The 22,509-nt window shown below is 40.5% G+C and overlaps 1 protein-coding gene across 1 annotated transcript in view; it reads right to left on the reverse strand.

Annotated features, from left to right (window-relative positions):
• Positions 1-5,024: 5,024 nt before the first annotated feature.
• Positions 5,025-22,509, reverse strand: part of GEMIN8 (gem nuclear organelle associated protein 8) — a 28,304-nt gene continuing 10,819 nt past the window's right edge. Inside the window, exon 5 of the mRNA XM_040057238.2 lies at positions 5,025-7,087. Coding sequence (XP_039913172.1) covers positions 6,837-7,087 — 251 coding nt within the window. The 3' untranslated portion in view covers positions 5,025-6,836. The remainder of the gene's footprint in view (positions 7,088-22,509) is intronic.

Raw genomic sequence — 22,509 nt, forward strand, 5'->3', positions numbered from 1 at the left:
ACAAAAAAGCTTTAGCTCTAACCATGCCAGAGAAACAGATTTTATTTTGTTAGACTTGAAAATGCAAGTAGCACAGCTAGACTAAAAGAGTATTGAAGGGAAGAGACAGTAGGGCAGCTCTTTTTCTGCTTTTAAACAAGATTTAACTGCTGTTGACAGAGAAAGTACAGGACATCTTTCTAAAGCAGGTCTGCATAGTAAAACACACTCAGGAAGGGCAAAACACTAATCTTGTTAAAAGTTCTCTATAAAGCCCTTTTGCACTCTGGAGATACGTGTTTATGCTCGCACACTGGAGCTGTAGGTGACCTGGAGAGGGATCTGCTCAACAGAAAAAGCAAAGGAGGGAAAATTTTGTCTGTCATTTTCTCTATTTTCTGTGGTGATAGAGAAGAGCAGTTCTGGTAAGGATTTTCTATAGCACAGCACAGCTGTTCTTTCTGATGTGTCCCTGAAAGAATTCACCATCTGGCATTGATGATATCACAGCCTGTTGCCATGGGACCATCATGTCATCACACGTATCCCACACTCAGCATCCTTTCAGAGCAAGGACAGTTGGCATGTCCGACTCCAGCAGCCAGCAGAAAAAGGTGACAAGGACCACAGAGCCAGGATATACTGACAAAAACAGCTGCCATGAGCATGCTCAGCTACAGGGCTTCTCTGAGGAGGTGCCAAGGAGGGATTTCCTATGTGCTGCCAACACCCAGGGCAGCGACACCAAAACAGGACCACAAAGCAGCTGTGGCGCTGCTGACACAACTCCATTGCAGAGCAGTATCAATGAAAATGTCATGTTTTTCTCAACAAAAACTTTCTTGTCACTAGTGCAGTGTGGTCTGGCATTACTGGAAATCCTAAATTTATCAACACATGCAGAGAAAATTGATAAAAAAGTAGTGAATACTACCACCTTCCCATTCTGCAGTGTATTATTCATTTGACTGCTCTTGGTTTACAGTCTATTTCAGATTTATATTCTGCAGTCATGTAAGAATTATTCTGTTTGGAGAAACAGACAAAACTTGTGTGTTTCAAGTGCACTGTAGCATAACTGTCTGAAGTTTTAGCTCAACCTCGCCACTTTTCATGGAAGGACGGCAGAAGGGGAGCCTTCAGCTATTACTCAGCCACTTCATGGAATATGCTACAGAGCAGAAATGTGGCCTTTGATGTGTTATTACTTAAGTAAAAACATATTTGAAGCATTTATTTCTGTTACAACAGTAAGTCCCAGCCTTCTGTCCACAGGGAAGATACTACAGGATCTTAATTTTAAAAAAAGCCCAAGATACATAATCTTTAATCACAATTACATTTACATTTTTTGCAACTCTCTGACAAGGGGCAACTTAAATTTGTGACATCCCTGGTATTACACTTTGCAAGTGAGAAGCAGGCCCTGCAGTCTTAACAAGCAGACATGGAGGTGATAGGAAATGGAATTTCCTAATTAATTTCTGAAATGTATGAGATGGTGTTGTTGCTGGAGGTAGCAGAAACCAGACATGATGACCAAGATCTTTTCCGGTCCAATGCAAAGGATGGGAGTAACACAGCTATGTGAGAATCAAAATTGCTGAAATACAGTGCAGAGACTTCTTCATGCTGGCTGCTTGTACAAGCCTAGACCAAAAGGGTTTACTGAATCTCAGGCCAAATAACAAGTAAAAAGGATTACATTAAACAGCTTAGCATTAGGTGTCTTCCAACTTGACTCCTTTTGACCTCAATGACAGTAAACTTTGGTGGAGCTGAGTCACCAATCAGGAGAGGTCGCTGTAACTAGAAAAGAAAAATACATGAGATAGCTGAAAGCCAAACCTCGGGACTGGTATTTCAATCTTCATCTTCAGTAGAAGTGTGTGGAAAGACTCTAAACATCCCTATAAACAGATCAGAAATGTGCTTATCTTCCTATGCCAACCCCTGATGGCAGCTGTCTAGGGGACGTGAATGAAACAGTATTTTTACCCCTTCCCAGCTATCACTAAGGTCCAGATTACAGAGGTCCGAAGACAGTGGTGTAATTTGTTTTTAATAGCTCCTCATAGACTTTTGCCTCACTTCTTATTGAGTCAAGAAACTGTTGTTTTTATTTAAAACAAACTCTAAAAGTTAAAGAGGACCACTTGTAACTATTTAGAAACAAATCCCCACCAATCCTTTCCACTTTTCTCATTCTTTCCTCCCCACAAATTTTTGTCTTTGGGATGGCTGAAAACAACAATCATGGGGATAGCAGTTAGGTGTATTTTGGTTTTTCAAAAGGCTCTGCAGGCAAAAAATCTCAATGTAGTTTAGGGAACCAGCAGTGGTATTGGTATCATTATGCTGAAAATTGTTTTCTTTTCAAAAACTGTGTATGTTTGCATTTACTCTGCTTGCTTGCCTTCTTGGAAGGATTCATGATTAAAGGCAAAAAAATTTATTCTGTGACTGTGTAATGAAATCCATGCACAGAGAATCTCAATTATTCCCTGCAAGCTCAAGAGAAGCAAGTCTTTCTCTGCTTTTGGCCAAGCAAGACTGCACCATTCCTGGCCTGTCTATATTAATAGTTGAGGCTGATGCCAGTATGACCAATTCCAAAGAAAGGTCTGAGTCCAAGCAATTCCTCTGCTATGATAGCCAGGTCTCCAAGACAAAACCCAAATGGCAACATCATGGTCTGTCACCTACCCACCCTGAGCTCCTCTGCATGTGTCACTGGGCGCCAGCTCAGCAATTCCCACAGCTATGTGAGAATATAGGAAGATGTGTGAAGCCTTGAATACGCTCTGGCTGTAACTGCCCCTCAAGAGGCAGCTGAGACTCCCTTACAGGCTGCTATTCTACCTAGAAAAGAGCCCACTATGACCTTTGGACTATCCATGCAGGAACACAGGAGATAACAGGTTAGACAGACTAGACAGCTGATTGATTAGCACAAACATGAAAAAAGATTTTTGTCACAGCATGAATGTATTATTTATCAAATAATACATTTTCCAGGAGCTTAGACTTTTAAGAAACCAGAAGGAAAACAGAGTTGGGGTGTTATCTTTTGACAGACTGTATTTCAAATTTTGGGCAATAATCTTGGCTCCTCTCTAATTCTTTCAGCCAAAATGTTCAGCCCAGCATGCCAAAAATCACACTTAAAATTCAAGGAGCTGAATCTGTGTCTTGCTTTTCTCAATTTCTACACCAAGAGCTAGACTGCTATTAGTGCAACAAGAGATGAAGACACCATATTTACAGCATATCTCAGTTAATGAATGAGAAGCTTTTACTAAGAGAAAGATACAAGTGACCAAATCTGTATGTACAATTTATATGATGTTTATCCTTCATAAAGGCTGTTACAGAAATTTAGGTTGCTTTTTATGAACACTTTTTCCAAGTGTGAGATGTTTGCAGCCAGCCATTAATGAGACCCCTGTCAAAAAGGATGAATACTTACCCGTAATGTTGATTGAGAAAATGATCCTCATCAAAAGGGTTGAATCTCTTCTCAGGTCACCTGCACACACAGGCACACTGAGCTGTCAGCTGTTGTTTGGGGAAATAATTCTAAAAGAACAAGGACCCTTGACAACGTCACCAGTGCATAAAAGTAAGCAATTTTTCTTTTGATAGGAAAGAGATCATTGCTTCATTTCTGTTACATTTGTATCACACCAATTCTAAAAGGGTTTTTTTTTTCCTCATTTCTTTTAAGAATGCTTTTTGTAGAAAAGACCTATTACACTTTTCTCCTATCTTCAAAGCATCTTCAACCAATCACAAACTCTTCTGAAAATAAGGCTGATTTGCATGTAACAAATGAGGAAACCAGTTTTTTAAATCGACTGATGGGATGACAACTTTTGACTTCAGGGTATAATTCCTTCTACTGGAGCTGGGAAAAGCTCATGAGAAACAATACCACCAGCAAGTGAAGAATTTCCTTTGGGCAGGACTATACCAACAGCTGGCATAACTGAAAAAAAAAGGTGGAACCTTCTGGAAAAGGAAGATCAAGTCTGCAGCACCACAGCTGCATTCTTGTCAAGGAACATCTGTAGGGGAAAACAGTGTACATGCTCCCATGATGGAGGACTGCAGTCCTCAGCCACAGTAACACACGTGTGCAAGAAAGGTGAATGTTACAGAAGACTGAAGCGGCATTTTTGAGTTGCTGCTGCATTTCCTCCATGATCACATGCTTTTATATGAGATATTTACCAGAAATTAGATATTTATCAGAGATAGAGTAAAAGAACTGCAACACAGAATTTTCAAGTTCTGCTGAAATTCCTGCAAAATGGGACATCTGGGGGTTGGCCAGATGTCCCGTTTTGCTAGCCCATCCCCCGAAATGAGATTATTTGGCAGCAGTAGGGTTTTCCCCCCTTTCAGGAGCTAGTACGTAGTTCCTAGGGAATAATTCATTTAGTTTTCTCTCCTTCTAACCTCATAGAATATTAAGGTTATTAAAAAATAAAAAATACTTAAAAGAACCAAAGGCAAGGTAATTTCCTTTATGTATTTCTTTTTATAAATTTATTTTTCATATTATGTGAAGTAGGAAAGGAATTCAGTGTTTGTCTTATATGAGGTCTCTACAAATACTTTTTGAGACCAGAATTTCTACTTCTGCTAGCAGAACCAGTTGGATGAAGAATCAACCACAGCAAGAACTGGAACTTGTGTTGAAAAGTAAGAACAGCCCAGTCCTACCCTACCCATTCTTCCTTTTTTTTTCTGAACTGAACTGCACAGGGAAAACACCATCACCACACTGGAAACATTTCAAATAGGAACAAGATGCAAATAATTATGCATCTTAATCTGCGACAGGGTTTTCCCCTAGTGGATACAGCAACCCTCCCATTCACTTTGCACCACACCACACATATGTGGTATTGCCTGACATTGCTGTGAAAGTCCTGTCAACACTCCTCGTGCTTCTCCATATGTTAAAACCACTCCTGCTCTAAGTTCAATCTTCCTTAAACAATACAGAGCTAAAAGAAAGCTTTACCATCTAAGAACTGAGGTATTCTAAGTATAGAAGTTTATTTATATAAAAAAAATAAAAGTAAATTACAAGGTGTTAAGAAGAAAGTTTATTTGGTCAATGAAAGGAAACCCAAACAGAACACAATTTTTGACAAAACCCATCAAAAACAAGAGTGAAAACAAATGCAGGACTGTTTATAATCCATTTCTCTCTCCTGTCTCACTGAAGTTTTTCAGATTAATCACACCAGAAATAAGTCTTGGAAACTGGAGGCTTTTTAATTTCAGTGTTCAATTTAACTTCATCTCGTCACATCTAAAGTGAAAGAGGTGGAACTGGCATGGAAATGCTGCTTTGGAAAAACAGTAACTACTCCTGAAAGCAAAGATATTCCGAAACGCACTGCAGACTTGTTTAGTTGCAGCTGGCTGCTGCAGAGGGCACAGCAACTGCTGGGTGCATTACAAACTACACATGCTACAGAGAAACTCTGGACACTCAGTCGATGCGAACGAAGTTAAAATTTTCATTGTAACCTTCCTCTGTTGCCAGGAAGGCAGATGAGTATGTCACCATTAAACCAGCAGATGGTTCCTTTGCTCTGGCATGAAAATGCTGCAACACAAACTACTGCCCTTCGGTATACAATGATATTTATCAGCAGAGCTTCACAGAGTGTCCTTTTAAGTGTTCAGGGTACCATTTTCTAAGGAGCCACTGGTTTTGACGGGCCAGTTTGGCCTCTCTTACACAAACCACCAGTGTGCCTCACTCCACCTGGTGTTGGGCAAGCACAACTGGCCCAAAGTAAAGAGTGAGAGAAGCAGAACCAAACAGCTAGTGCAGATGGATGAGCACACACAGAGGCACATCTCTATGCAGATGGATGGAAACACATCTGCTTGCTAATGTTTTAAATTCTGTGCACGTCCTATGCACTTAACCATTGGAAAGCTGCACCTAAAATAAGATGTAGCCCACAGGGCTACTTGGTTTCCACAGCTCTGAATACATTGGTCAGATACAGTCTACCATTCTAATAAACCTTCTTTAAAACTTCCAGCCTTCAAGCTCTTTCCTGCTTTTTATTAGAATGGCAAAAATCTCTGTAGACACTGGCTGCAATAGTGCTCTGTCCTCTTAAGTTTCTCCTCTGCTAAACAGATCTCTAACAGACAGGACCACATCAGGCCTCAGCCCGATCCTCCCACCCCTTCATTAAAACATTTTTCTATATAATGTTGCCTTAGAGTCAAACTCCTGCCAGACAAGTATCAGTCTGGAAGAAAAACTTCCTGCTTTATTAAAAACCTTTGAAAAAGAATTCCAGTGTCTGGGCCATGGTAATTTGATAAGTTGTATCTTGGCCAGTGGGCTCCTGGTTCTCAAAAAAATCCAAGATTAGCAGACATAACACTTCAAGCTATGCTGTGTGAAACAAGATCCTAATACTACTACATTAAATAAGACTAGAAAATAGGATCACTCAAATTCCCAAACAGGAAGAGCGACAATTCCTGAAGTCTTTTTCCTCTCTGCATTGCTTTAAGTTTTCCCAGTTCCCTGGGTATGGACTTTGTTATGTTTCTTGCAAGCACGGTCAATGAATTTTAGACGGGTTTGATATTCTTGTCCCTCCTATTACTACCTGACAACTGTATGTGGGTTGAATGGACTGTGACAGTGAGACCCTGTAAAAGAAAAAAATGCCAAAGAAATACATATTGTCCGTGCCAGACTCTCCCCCAAAGCCCCAAACCAAAATTTGCGGTTCATTCCTTCAGCAGCCCAGCCTGAGGCACCTGACCCCATAGAACTGTGCCACGTCAGAGCACAGTCCAGGTCCTCACAGCTTAAGGGGAATGATGGGCCAGTATTTGGGCTGCTTTTTGTCACAGTTCCTATAAAAGACAAGCTGCATGGCAGCCTCCATTGCCTGGATTTTGGCAGCTTCAGCACCATACAGTTTCTTCATTTCGGCCATGCGCCTCTCCCCAGGTCTTTCTGTAGGCGGCTCCACAGATCGCTCCACCCTCCTGTGCAGGTCTTGATCAGCCTCCACGTATGGGTCCTCAGCTTCCAGCTGCTGCTGCCTCCCTAGACAAATAAACCATAAGAGATGTAAATCACTGGGCTATCAACCAATCATGTTTTATTTTAACTTTTAAAAATATTCCGTATTCATATTTTTGCTGGGTCTAAAAGGAAAAAATCCACATGTTCTAGGGTGCAGCTGCACTCATTCTGCATAAAGAGAAATTCCTATTAAATATCATGATAAAGCCAGGCTGGAATAAATGGGGAGAAATTAAGAAGATCCTGGAACTGAATCCTAAAACTGTAGGAAAACTCTGTATTACTACTACTAAGCAAAAAACAACATTGCTCCATTTCTCCCCAAGATACCTATGTCCTGAAAAAAACCTCAAACAACAAAACCCCAAAACACAACCCCCCTCCCTCTCCCAAGGAAACAGAAGCAACCCAACCAAAAAATCCCAACCCACTCCCCATACCAAAAAAAATCCAAACAAAAAGGGGAGTTGTTTCCAAAATAATAACTTAGCAGCTGAGAAAGGAAACAATGTACAGGACAATGCAACTTTAACTGAATGATAGCCAAGAGAAAATGCCATCAGTTCCTACTCTGTGAAAATGAACAAATGGGTTATGTCTGTCATTAAGTGCATTCAATGAAACACAGCTGTAAGCATCGTGTTTAGATAAACTGTCCAAACTCAGCCATTTCTCACGACTTGCAAAGTTCAAAGCTGGCAGCCTTACTCTATTGCTTTGAAAACAAACAAAGCAGCACCAACATAAATGCACACATCAGGTCTTTTAAAGAGGATTTAAAACAATTCAAGAGGCGAAACATTTGGACCGATCTGTCAACAAAAATGCTCTGTGGTAAGCCTGATTGGAAGCAAGAACTTGATTGTGCATGTCCAAATTTACCTCCGCTTCCTGGGTACTGCTCTGATGAAACAAACAATGCTGTGCGCAGTTTACACATCAAAGTGCCACACAGAACTCCCCTCTTATAGGGACATTTCTACAAGAGGGAGAAAACCAGCCGGCAGCTGAACTCAACAATAACAACCAACCATCCTCAAAATAGGCACAACTACTGTAACAGGCACAGTTCACGACTAATGGCAGCAGTTGGGTTTTTTTAAACATCAAAAAGAACAGTGTCCACAGGTCAGGATGCACTGGTCACACGCCAGACATGCCTGGTGCCATGTACCTCTTCCCTCTATCACCCAAAGGCAGAGATTTAGCTTCCACAACACACATGACATCTGCAAACCCTAACCCAAAATTAAATATCCTGACATTTCTGTGTCAAACATCTGCAGTTTATTTTTTTACTGGAAAGTACTGTACTGAGCAGCTAACTGACTGTCAACCTTCCTAAAGGAATTATCCCCTGTACACCATTCACAGAAAACATATATTTTAAACTATATGATCAGAAGCTTCAGTTTTGGTATCTGTTTGCCTGACAGATACAGAAAGTTTTTGTCCTGTCATTTGAAACAGCATTCACAGTTTTGTGTTCGTCATTGAAGGGCTTGAGGAGTTATTAGTGATCTATTCCAGAAAGCCATTTCTGTGATTCTGCTTTAAGGGCACACCCCTGAATTAGGCTGAACTGCCAGAATTCACAAGGAAATATACATTAGAGTCCATATGTGTTTTTGGAAGAGTCAGATTTATTTGGTGTCGGGCCATTTTAGCCAGAAGGTCTGAATTAAAGAAACTAGCATTGCCTGCAGAGAGCTCAGCACTTTGAGGACAAGGTATAGTACCCAGGCTATACCTTGCACTCCACTGAAACCAATTTCCTGGGACACCATGCTGCCCATGAGTACCTTTAAGGACAAACTTGATGCAAATTACACTGAACAGTTTTAGAGAGACAAAACCAAACAAGACTATTCTGGCAAACCAATGTCTCCGATTACACAGCAAAACTGGCAAGGCAATGAATTGGACCCATATTTGTTAACTCTCTTGGGACACTAGATAATTCCTTGTACTTCTGTATTGCCCATGGAAATTTTTTATTCTTTAGTTCCATAGCTGCATGCTAGAGACAGCTGCTTTCTTGCTTATTTGCTGTAGAATGCTGTCTGATAGCTCACTGCACACACTGATCCTTAAGGAAAAAAAAAATTCTCTGGAGATAGATAATGAATTCTTCTGTTTGGAAATTAAATGGATCTCTAGCAGAAGCTTAATGATGGATAAGTGGATTGCAGTTTGATGTGCATCAATCTCCATTTCTCAACACAGAGTAGCTCCTAAGTCTGTAGATCCTAATTGTAACAATCAAAATAATAATACCAATTTAAATTCCTTTCTCAGAATTACCCAATGTATGTCTGGAGTATTTTACTTTACACTAATCAGATATATTGTTCTCAACTTTCTAACGTGACTTCTGCCATTCCATAGCTACTGGTTAAAAAAAAAATCCCAGAGTGATTGTATTACAGAGTTTTAGACACATAAATCAGGTCTAGAATCCAGGCAGAGGCTCAGGACAGAAATGTGCTATAGGGACCCACAGCTTTTTGCACCAAAGGCTGAATTTGAGCACAGAACATGACAGCTGTTGCTGGTAATACCACTGCAGCTGTGTGGAATATGTTGCAGTTTTAAATCAGTTATCTGTAACAAACTCCACAGTCATAGACAGAATCAAAGAATGGCTTGGGCTAGAAGGGGCCTTAAAGATCATTTTATTCCAACTTCCCTGCCCCATTGAAGGGGGGTTGGAATAAAGGGACAGTGTACACTAGACCAAGTTGCTCAGAGCCCCATGCAGCCTGCCCTTGAACACTGCCAGGGATAGGACATCCCCAGCTTCTCTGGGCAACTTGTTCCAGCGTTTCACCACCCTCACAGTAGGCAGCATTATTTCTTTTACAGACGATCAAGGAAAGAAGTCATGAAACTAAATGGGCATGCAAACTACTGCTTTTTTCAAAACCAGTATTTCCAGACAAAAATAGACATAGGGAATAGATAACAGAGAAAGAATTGTCCTGTTGAGATGCACACTAAACTTTCTTTGGTGGGGCAAGGGCTGGGAAGTAGAAGTGCTGTAACTTCCAGCAGTCTGGGTTCTATCCATTATCACAGCTTACTTAAAAAACAATACAAAGCTACAACTTGGGCTAAATGTGCAACTACCTCTTCATCAAAAAGAATCTGACAATGGAAATACAAACAAAATTATAAACAGTCTATAACCCCAAGCCTATGGAGACAACCAGAATTTCTCTGAAGCAAGCAACACATACTCATCCATGAAGCAGATAGCATGGTTTATCAAATCAATAATTCTCAGCCTGTAGCAATGAAGGCCCCAGCTCACTCAGATCAGTTTCACATTCCAAATTCACAAGTCATTGGGGCTGCCAAGTTATAAATGTAAAACAAGTCACTTTTACACAATTCTAAGTAGTTCCTTCTTCCACTTCACACAGACTAAAAGAAACATGCTTTCTTTTACAGCATCCAGCTTCAACTACTGGCAAGCTTCCCCCAATCAAGGAACAGTATTTTGCAAATGTTCACAAGGCAGGCAGGCAGCTGCAGTGGTGGCTGGTTCCTGCAAAAAGAAAAGCATTGCTTACATTTTCCCAGTTGGTCAGTTCCATTTCTTTTCAAAGATGTTTTTTCTCTCTCAAAGCTCTTTTCAAAATTAACTTATTCCTACCAAGTTCAGCTCTGATGGGAAGTTATCATTACCTGGCCAAAACCAGTTGGGGGATCTTTTTCCAAACACAGTAAATAAATTCTTTAACCACGAAGAAAAAAAGTCCAGATGTGTCCTGCACCCAGCATCCTGGGTAACTCAAAAGGTTATTGTATTCTGCATCTATCTGGGCCCAAAATGGGAAGTGTCTCTTTAAGCTGCTGGATCTGGAAATGGAACTGCAGGGCCGGCAGGTGCCAGTCTTTTTAAAGTCGGGGTTGCACAGGCAGAGCTCTCTCTTGCTCATTGCCTTTCATTCTTGCAGGCAGAGAGCTGAGGCAGCACTGGTGGAGGCTCCCCTCTGGTTTTATTTGTGGGTTCCTTTTATGAGGTAGGTAGGTGCTCAGCCATGTCCAGGAGAGCAGGGCTCCATCACACCTAACAGCGACTTGGGAAGACAAACTCCAGCTCTCCAAATGTCGCTGCCTTCCTTCCTCTTTCCCCTACTTTATATACTGAGCATGATGTCAGATGGTCTGGGACATCCCTTTGGTCAGCTGGGGTCACTCATCCTGGCTGTTTGTCCTTCCAATCTCCCATGCATCACCAAGGTCCTCACCAGCATGGCAGTAGCAAGGGCAGAAAAGGCCTTGGCTCTTTGTAAGCCCTGCTCAGCAATAACAAAAATATTTCCATATTATCAGTCCTATGTTGAGTGCAGATTTGCAACACTGCCCATACCAGTCACTGTGAAGGAAATAAACTCTACACCAGCCAAAACCAGCATATCGGCCTAACTCATGCCACATTCCTGGTCCATCATTAGTAATTCCAGGCCTTATGAAAGAAAGTTTTGGATTACTGTTTCTCCCTTCACCACTTTTTCCACTTGTTACGGATGACTTTTAATCTGGTGTGCACTAGATGAAAAGAAAAGTGAACAAATACAGACAACTACCTCCATGCTCAGAGACTGCCAAAAGCAGGAGAGAGTAACTGTATTAGCCATTCACTGCACTGGGCCTTCATATGCACACAAATGACCTCTCACTTACTTTCTAAGACTAAGACCTAAGACACAGGGTATTTTTCCCCATAGGTCCTTAGAAACTCAGATGCCTTGCCTCTCTTATTTCATAAAAGGGAACATGTCACACACTTTTTGTAAGTTTGATCCACTTTACATTTTCTTTCTTTTGTAATATACTTTGAGAACCTTAAGTAGTAGTAGTAATAATAATAATAATAATAATAATAATAATAATAATAATAAAAATAAAATATCCTGTCTGGAATTTATCATTTTCTTACAATAAAAGAAAAAAAAATACAACAAAACAAACCAAGGAAAAGAAACAACTTCAAAAATAAAACCCAAATAAATTCCCTTGTTTAGGAAGAAGCCTCCATGGAAAGACTTTGCAACATTAAAAGGAGATAGAAATAGGGAGGGTAATTTTCTATGTCAGATTTTTAATGAAAGATTCATACCCAGCATTGTGTGGTTTCTTATACCATTTTTAGCTCTCAGTATTTATACATCCAACCCCCAGCTCACTGCAGCCAGTGATCATATGCCATCTGACAACATTTCTTATACAGACATTCTTTCCCACAGGTCTGTAGGTGCCCACACTCAGCAGCTTGCCATGTGCTGCCCCACACAATGGTAGGTATGGGAACAGACCAAGGCCTTGCTCCTCCCAAGTGTTAAATGCCACTACTGACTTTCAGTTGCTTGCTTAGTTAGCACATTATTTTTCAAGGAAATATTGCACTTTCTCCAGTCTTGGTGTGTTTTTAATTTTCCATGATTTCAGACTGACCTACGTATTCACGTATTTGTCTGCTTATTTCAAATGATGAATTATTTTCTGTTACTGTTGTGTGTGCACTTTGTGAGCTTTTTCATCTTAAATGCTACCTGAGCTGATCTTGAGCAGCCCACACTAACAGCTAAAACAACTACCCATTCCTACTGATTAAAAACTCCTAGTTCTTTCTTTGAATGCCACTTCCCACGAGCTTATCTGCTGTGTTAAGTGTTCTGCCCACACAGGTTTCTCCATGCAAAATGCCAGTTTCTTCATCTCCCTCCTTCCTTCCTTCACCATAAACCTACACAAGAGGTTGTTTTTGAGATGATAGAATCAGACCATTTTATTGTGCCCATACTTGCATGAATAGCGCGTAACATGGGGAAAATCAAAATCTTTGCCTCAAGGAATTCCACCAAAACAAGGATTTAAATCAGGATTTGTACACAGGATATTCAAGGAGTTTAATTTCTACAGAGCTCTGCAGAGCTCTGCATTTACACAGGGCTGGAATCTCAAGTACTGCTCTTTATCAAGTGCAAAGCTTTGCAGAACAAATTTCCATACAAGATACAAACAATTGTGACTTACCCCCACATCTGTAAAGATAAAATATTCTTGGTTGCTAAAAACAGGGTGGTCTTGCTTGCTGGAAGGTTACTATGGAACATTAAGTAACTTACTGAAATTGTGGAAACATACTGAAAGAGAATAATGATATTATAGCAGAATGAAAAGCCTCATTCTAGGTGTAAGCTGGCTTGGGGAAAATAGACTTCTTTTAAAACTTACTCGTAAATTTAAAACTTTGTGCTTCAAAAGATGTGACAAAGGGACTTCCCATAACACCATGGAACTTTCCCCTTCATATTTTTAACAGAAGTCTTATCTCCAAGGACAGCTAGGCCCTATCTTACCATGTAAGCAGTCTCATCTATACAGAAAAATCAAATGCTGTAGCTGACTGGAAAACACTAATTTGGAATAAAAATTACTTTTGGTGGGAATAATTACCTGCAATGTTAAGCTTTCAGTCACTAGTCATGACGATCATGAAAGAGAAGTACCAAAAATCCTGAGGATATTAAACCCCCAAATATCTACACTGACAAAGTTTCCATCTGCTAGTTGAGGGGAGAATGAGTTAAAAGAAATGGACTATTTCACCACATAGATCTACAAGCAATGCAACATTCTCAAGAAAAAGGAAAACGTTCCCTTACAGGCTTTGAAGTAAGAGCAGATGTGATTCCTTGGCAAGCTTGTGGCAGTCTGAAACCATGGTTCCATGGACATTTTTCTTTTCTCAGCTACAAAACGAGCTTATGCAATTTCTGCTCTCCTTCTCCCTTAGCTGCGTGCTCCAGCTCCCAGGCCCCTCATGGATGAGAGTACAGTTGTCTAAGGGGAAACACCAAGAATCCCACAAACAAACAAACAAACACCCCCCCTCCCAACAAAACCTTAACACGTTGTATTTAGTTCTAGTACAGTTCAGTGCCCTGCAAACACCAGAGCAGGAGCGAATATCTAGGAAGAATTGCTTAGCCTGGTTTGGCACCAAGGTGTGTTTACTAAAGCACAGCCCAACTGCAACCTATTGCTAAGGGTGGGAAATAATCTCAGGTAAGAGAGCGCACTCCCTCAGACACAGTTGCAACAGGCTGTCTAATCAGATAGCAAACAGATTCTGCACATCTGACATACTCCAATACCTTCTCTTTCACTGTAATCCAATTTTTCTACACAGTATGAAGAGGACAGCTCTGTAGAAACAGGACAAAACTACTTACCAAAACAGCAAGTGGAGAAAAACTATCTTTGAAATAAAAATGAATAGAAACCATGGAAGTAGGATTAGAACTAAGGTGTTCCACTTTCAGGTTTGGTACTTAATGACATGCGTCACTCTCAAGTTAATTAACCACATGCCTCACTGTAAATAATCTGTAAAATGAATCTCACTTTAGAGAATTAATTATCTCACATTATTTTGTTATTTGGGTTAAGCAACTGGCAGAGAGTTATACAGCTAACTGGAGAATAAAGAAGCTGATTTTCTGTTTTAGAAATAGGATTAAAAACCAAGGATCGTGTGGTCTCCAAAACAAACTGCCAAGGATCCCACACAGAAACAATATAAGCCTTCATGTCCATGTTTACATTAGCACTAGGCTACACTGGTTACTGCCCAGCTAAACATCAAATCACCTTTCTTTTATCTTCTTCTTTTACCTTCCACAATGAAACCCCTAAAAAAGGAGTATTTTTAGCCCAACCAGAAAAATGCACTGAAAAAATTAAACCCCTCAAACATGAAACAATCAGCTAGTCAGTGGAACTTCAAGTGAAAGCCTGCTCTAGAAATCTGATTGCTCTAAATGTAATTCATAATCAGGGATTTGTTGACGAAGGCTAGAAAACACAGAGGTGAGCCCTGTGCAATCAGGAGTCTGTAGCACACCAGAGGCACCAAGGTGTCTGAATGTTGGTGCCATCTGACAGAACTGAACAGATAGGAAGTTGCTGACCGACCACCGCTAAGAAATTGGAACAGGATCAGGCACTGGCAGCTGCCTCTAGTAAGGATCAAGTCTACTTCAAGAAGATTAAATACAGACCAGCTGACTCTGCACTCCCAACCCCCAAAACAACTCCAATCTGTCACTGATGGCAACAATGCTGACACCAGACAAAGACAACACTGCTAGAGTAAACAGAAGGATTACTTAAATCTATATATAACTATGTCTTCACATACATTTAAGGCATAGCCTGAGAAGACTGAACAAGGAAATGTTAAAATTTAAAAGTGCTACTTTAATAGCAAACCAGAACACTAAAGAAACGTGTTTCACAATTATTTTTTAAATGTGCCCTGAATAGAAATTAAACACACTTGGAAGAAAATGTTTCCACGATGCACTGAGCTGCTAGACAGCTAAATAATACCGAGTTTGGTGCTTTCAGGAAAAAAAGAAAGGAAGTACTCTGTCAGTCTTCTAGATCAAACTCACACATTTGAACTTCACACTGAAATTTCTTTCTTGACTCCAGACACACCACAGTGCTGAATTCAAGTTTGGTTTATTGTTTGATGTGAGAAAGCTACTAAATGAAAAACACTTGAAAAACATTTTTTTTTGAGAGCAACCTGCAGCCACGTTACTGATTTACTGGAAGGAAGTACACTCAGGCTATGAACTGACCTTTCGTTTAAGTGGCAGGTCTAAAATTCAGTATTACCACAGACATGCGGAATTAAATAACAAGGTCTAATCCAGAGAAAATTAATTTCAGCAAGTAAACACACATTTTCTCCATGCGGCTAGTAAACTACACAGGCAGCCTGACCAAGCATTTGGAAAGAGACATCTGGAAAAAAGGGTCAAAATTAAGAAATCAATGAACCATATCACAATTTTTGGAAGCAAGGGCTGAGGGGTAAGTTTGGAAATATAAGTTTACCTCTGACCTTCTGAATTTCTCATTGCTTATTTCAGCACTCTAGTAAATTAAATCAAATATACTTAAACACATAAGGGTAACTGCTATGACCAGTATTAAAAACACAACACAAAACATTGGAGAAATATGCCAGAAGAAACCTGCAGATGTGCGCCGATTGCACCCGCCACAATATCTTCCCTTCCAAGGGAAGGTTTGACTTCAGAAGTAGTACCAGGATTTGGTGCTCGAGCACAAGTCTGAACACTCACTTTTGAGAGAGACAGCTGGCATCCCACTTGTCAGAAAGTTGTACTTCTTAGCACTTGGGAGCTCCCTGTCTCCTCTCTGTCACTTTGACGGGATAATTCATACATTAAGTATTTCAGCGACTTGATGAAGACTTTGCCTGAGGAGAGCCACCAGACTAAAAGCCCATCTAGTCTGACAACCTGCTCATGATAAAGGTCAGTACCTAATGCCACGGGAAGGACACAAAAACAGGGAATACAAATCTGTACATGTCACCAGCATCATCTAGTGAGAAACGGAGAGATCAGAAAAATGCAGATGCTTCTTCCTCCTTTCCTCCAAAGCCAGTCAGCTGCTCTGCGATCTACCACCTCAACACCTCCTCCATCAGCATGTTGCACATGATGTAATCTTCACAATGCGGACACTTCTACATTTACCAGTAGCCAAAAATCCCAAGGCAGACAACTGATGAATTTTATAGTGATTCTGCCAACGCTCTGTTCAGCACCACATCAGAATGCAGACCTAGAAATCAAGGTATTCTGCAAGGCTTGTACAAAGTGAGAACAGCAGCATTAGTTTTAGCATTTGAACAAGCACAGAAAAGTTGAGGCCCAGTACGCTCTTTGGAGACCTACATTCCTTGGCAAAGTTTATACAATTTCTGTGAATACAGAGCAAACTTTCAGAGTAACAATCACTTCAGCAACTACAAATGAAATTAAACCCAGGAGATTCTTATCCAGCTAAATGTGAACAATAACACTCAATGGTGTAACACCCATGTTATTTATTTCAGTAAAAATATCCATTTAATATTCAGCCTTCATTTCTTTACTTTACTCCCATGATTTCAGTACCAGAGCAGTGATCTGACAAATTCAGATGAGTCCTTGAAAATATTGTGGGAAATTCTGATAGTCACATGAATGGCTTTGGGTACTTTGGAGACCAGCAACCATTGTAATAATTGTAACAGCTGGATTGCTCTGTACTGGGTACTTCATAGGGCTACAGCATAAGTGTTTCTCCCTATGTTGCCATATCAACCTTCTCTATTTCTCAGAGTGACAGGGAAGTGCTATCACCCCTGTACTAAAGGTCTAAATAAACAGAAAATGGGACACAAATTCCTAGAGCAGGAGGTGTTCTAGATTCCTTGGAATGAGCTTCACAGCAGATGACCTCACACAGTGGCACAGGTGCTCAACCCTGTCACTGGAAAAGACAAGAAGGACAATGTTCCCCTGTATCCTTAGGGTATCATCCTTTGGGTATAAATGACTAGCTTTTTTCTTCTTGGAAGGCATATGTGGAAGACAAAGACTATTATTTGGAATATTTGTTTCTGAATTCCACCTACATTGAAAGCTTTTGTGGATCTAGTCCCAAGTGGCACGCCCAAGGCTGTGACTGAAGCCTGTACAGGCCACCCAAGTTTGAGATGGGTGGCCTAACAACCTCTGCCTGCTTCCCTCACTTGATTTTTAGCATCAAGGAAATGAGCTTTGAAAAGACCCAGGCAGATGAAAGTCTCTGAACTGTCAGTTTCTGCCACACCAGCACTCACATTTCCCTAATGACAAAGGATATGAATTCTATCTGGATGCTTGCTTCTGATAAAACTGAGGCACAGTGAGAGACGCTGAAAAGCAAATGATGCCTCTGGAAGTCTTGGCATTAACAACACCCTTTCAATATTACCTAGGGTAAATTAAATGCCTCCAAGCAAATCTGTCTGTATAGGGGATTTGCTTTATAACAGAGTGACCTAAAATGTGTAACACTTGAGGTATTTTGCTGCCATGCTGCTGCAGCTTCTGAGCAGATTTTGTATGTCATGATTGTAGAAAGAAGACATCATCATTACATCCATTTCTACCTTGGTCTCTGGCATTTGCTTTTCACTATTACTCTAGTGATGAATGCTCTGGAACTTCAAATATTCTTTCTCCAACAGAAGCCCCTCCCAGCAGATACCAAAATAGGTGTGTTAGAAAACACTTACTTCATAGCCCACAATGTCACTGTCAACTTTCAAGGTTGAAAGTACCACATTAAAGGCAGATGAATTTAGATTTATCAGCAGAGAACTGAGACACAGCTCTCTTAAAATAAGATCATCTAGAGATCCAGAAATGCTGCATGTGGCACCCATATCGAACCAGTAATTGAGGAATTTTAGGGAAAAGTGCATAAACTGTGAAGACAGACTGCCCAAGCTGAGTGATTAGCACAGGGATGCTTTTATGCCACTTTTCCCGAGAGCTGTGTCCGTCAGCATGGTCTCACCTGCTCCTTTCCACAGCAGCTGCAGCTGCTTTCACAGCCTTCCCTGCAAGGACAAAGAATTAAGAGGAGACTAGAGGAGCCACTCAGAGCAGCTGCAGATGCTAATGGAATAAGCAAGCAGGCAAACCTGCCTCCAAAGAATTACCAGCACCAGTTCTGAGTGTAAGTAGTATCTGCACCTTCCCACACCAAACTGTTCTCATATGAAGCAATCTTCCATAACAGCACTCTGAAAGGAATTTTTGCTCTTACAACAAGACTGCGGAAGGATTCCTTGCTCCTCATGTGGCCTCAGCCCTGGAGCACGCCTGTTGGTTCTTTGCCAAAACTTTGCAGAGCCCAAGTATGTCACAGCAATACCTTCAATCCTTGGAAACCTCATGGACACAAAACAGCCGCCAACACTCTGTGTGATCTAAAACTGAATTACCACATGTATTGTCTTTGTAAAGAGAAGGTTCCAGTGGCTGATCCATCCGAGCAAGCTACTGACCGGATTCCACGGGATCTTTCTGCAATCTGCAACTACCAAGAAACAGCTATCAAATGGATCTGAGATGGTGAGGGACAGAGCAGCTGAGAGAAGCAATGACCTGTTTCTCCTGGAGACAAGTTTAGTCAGAAGGAATTTTACCACAGCACTGATTTACCAGGGCAGCAACAATACAAGATTACCAGACTTCTCTTACTGTGTAATGAATAGCCCAGGGATAATAGCTTCCTGGGAGAAAGAGTAGCTCAAATTCTGTATTTGTTCAGCAAAGATGTCAAAAAGATGCATTTTGTCACAGGGATGACATCTAAATTAACCATTAAGCAAAAGGTTTATAAAGAACACTTAGATCATATTGTGCATTATTCTAGCACTTGAGGCTTTTGCTTCTTACTGAGGTCCTCAAAATCCCTTATGAAGATAAACAAACTGAACCTCTCAACAAGCCCCCTAGTGTATGTACTGTCTCACTACAACAAGAGGAACACAGGCAGACAAATAAAGGATGACAACTTCAAACACAGGTTTCTGAAGTTTAATACTTATATTCATATTAAGACAGCATTCTTCATTTTCATCAAGTGTAAGAGGAAGTCGAGGTGATCAATATCTTGGCATTCCTCGTAATGGAATCATGGATTTCAATTATTCAATCATGGACTAACGGAAACATCTACACTACAGTCACAATGAACCACATGAGCTTTTTTTCCCACACTCCCAGCTATAAACCTGCTGTAACTCAAATACCAGTACTCCACAGCATGCTTAGAAAAAACTAAGACCAGTACAGCCACTGGCAAGGAACTGGCATTCCAGGTCCCAGCTCCACCCAACGGTCCAGGCTGGAGCCTGGAATGCTCCATGGGAGCCTGGTCCACAGGATCCCGAGATGCCACCTAGAAGCTGAAGCCTGTGGCATCCCTTGGCAGAAAACAAGAATCCTGGCCTTGGTCTTGTGTACTTTCAGAAGCTGCCAACACGATCAAACAGGCTCAGCCTGAGGCACACACAAATAAGAAAGACTTTATATATAATTTCCAGGTACATGTATTAACTCCTCCGCAACTCTCCCGAGCACACAGCTCAGTTTCCTCGGCAGTACCTCAAGCTTTCCAATGTCCCTCTTCTATTACTTCTTGCAGCAGCAAGCCACAGGTTCACAGAGCAAAGATACACATTCTCCTAAGCTCAGATTCTGTCTCTAGAATAGGATCCAAGGACATTTCTTGACAATATTTTAGAAATTGATACGCTATGTATAAAGATAATCTTGTCTGTCATGAAACAGGTGTAAAACTGTGCCCAAGTCTTGCTCTCCTGACTCTCTAATTTTGCAAGTAGAGATTGATTGTGGCACTTTTCCTTGGTGTAAGGGGGCATTTTCTCAATTGTTGGCTTCCAGTGCTGAATAACACAGCCTCCATGCAAGATATGGTGTGTGCACTTGAGAAGATTTTGCTGCTACACAACAAAAGATTCAACCATCAGGATCAGAGATGCGGCAGAAAAGGAGTAACTTTCACATTTCTTCTTCCGTTCACAAAAGAACATGTTTCAAAAGCATCTCTCCAGCACCCACACATATTGCAGAGAGCGCTCTTATTTCACAGGCATTTCTCAGAAGCTTCAGCAACTCAGCTTCTACAGACTGTGGCTGACGTTCGTGCCAAACAAGGCTTTTTGGTTTGCCAAAAAGTTTGTCAATCAAGGCTGTTAAAGGCAGGGAAGTTGAGCATATATTTGTAAGTTCACCATCCACACTGCTTGAACAGTCTAGAGTAGGGAAGAAGAAAGAAAAAGAAGCAGTGGGGACCAGGAGTCCGTAGTTCCAAAAATTTGAGCTACAGTCTTAAGAAGAAAAAGGCAGATAAAAACCAAGGGAAAGCATTTACCAAAAATAAAGGAAAGAAGGAAAACAAAAACCCCAAATCAAAGTCTATTTCCCAAGAGGCATGCAGGTCTTAAATAAAACCAAAAGCTTTATGGATCTGGTATGATTCAAAGAAGTTACAGAACATGGAAAATTCCACTACTTCCTTCTTCACAGAAGAGGCAGTGGCAACTATCATCTTTCAGAGAAAAAGAAACCTGAGGGGAAAAGCCTAGAGATTGCAGCTTTGAAACAAACATGTTCATTCACCATTTCCGCTCATTTCTAAAAAAATATTTTCCATCTAGCATAAAAAAATTTAAGTTGGGACATTATTTTTGGGAAAAGCTGGAGGCTATGTGTGGGCAATATAAACAGAGGCTTTGATGGGAAAAACTAGTCAGAGCATTAACAAATGACAGACTATTATCCTTTGGTAATGAACTGACATGATGGTACTTTCCCTTGCTTTTCTTTGTTTTTAAATAAAGGATTCTGTCTGTGTCCTGTTAACTACTACAGAGGAGTTCTCAATGTACTTGCAGTTCTGTACTCAATTATAGCAGTGGTTTTTCTCTTATATGCAAAAGGAAACAAAGAAAAATTGTACACGGACAAACTACATATTTCAAAGGCTAAATTTAAAAGTGTAATAAATTTGTGCAATTAGACAATTTACAGAACTGTTAGGGTTGTGAATCTTCCTTTCTTGGTTTTTGCCCTTTCAATTCTTGCAAATGTAAAAACGTAACTTACTGCATTCTGTCCTTCACATCTAGGATGCCTGGAGAATCTGCTACCATACCTAGGTATGGTAACCAACAAAGGTAGGAAAACAACTTGATGCTTTTCAACTGCCAGAGGGAAAACTTAAATGCAACCATAAACATTCCCAAGGTACATAGTACCTTGGATCACCAGCTACATGAAGAACCAGAACAACAGACTAGCCCGACAAGAAAACCCCATAAAAAAAATGAATCGCTATATAATTATGATTGCATATGAGGAAACAAATGAAGAGGAATTAATACTGTCTGTAAGAGTTTTAACCAAATGCACCATTTATCTAAAATACGAGATAAGTTTGAAGTGTATTAGTATGTCTGAGTTCATACAGCCTCAGCAAAACTTTGCTCATAACTGCTTCTGGGCATTCCAGGGACATGTAATTGACTACAACACATGATACAAATATAAAAACTAGTAAGAAATCGCAGTGACTCCAAATACAAAAGAAAGATTGTCTTAAAAGAAGTTGTTTGTGAACTGTATCATTGCAGAAGTGTTAAATCATGCAGCAAGTTTGCCAGTTTCAAAGCCCTTACTTTGCAAGTCAGCCAATCACTGCAAATGCCCACTGAGAAAACAAAACAAAAAATCCTACAGAAGTTAGAAATCTGCTTGTTCTTCAAGTTTGTGGCAGCTACCAAGAAATGAAATAACTCTTATATTTTCTTTTTTGGCTAGTCTGACACAACACCTTTCTCATCTGTGGAGGTTTTCTCTTTGCAAGTAGCATTAAGTCTTGTATGTCTCCATCTAGGCTTAAATGCCTTTCACAGAGCCACAGAACTATAGAATCATTAAGGTTGGAAAAGACCTCCAAGATTGAATCATCTCATTCCC

The sequence above is a fragment of the Hirundo rustica genome, chromosome 2 (genome assembly GCF_015227805.2).
Source record: "Hirundo rustica isolate bHirRus1 chromosome 2, bHirRus1.pri.v3, whole genome shotgun sequence".
NCBI lineage: Eukaryota > Metazoa > Chordata > Aves > Passeriformes > Hirundinidae > Hirundo > Hirundo rustica.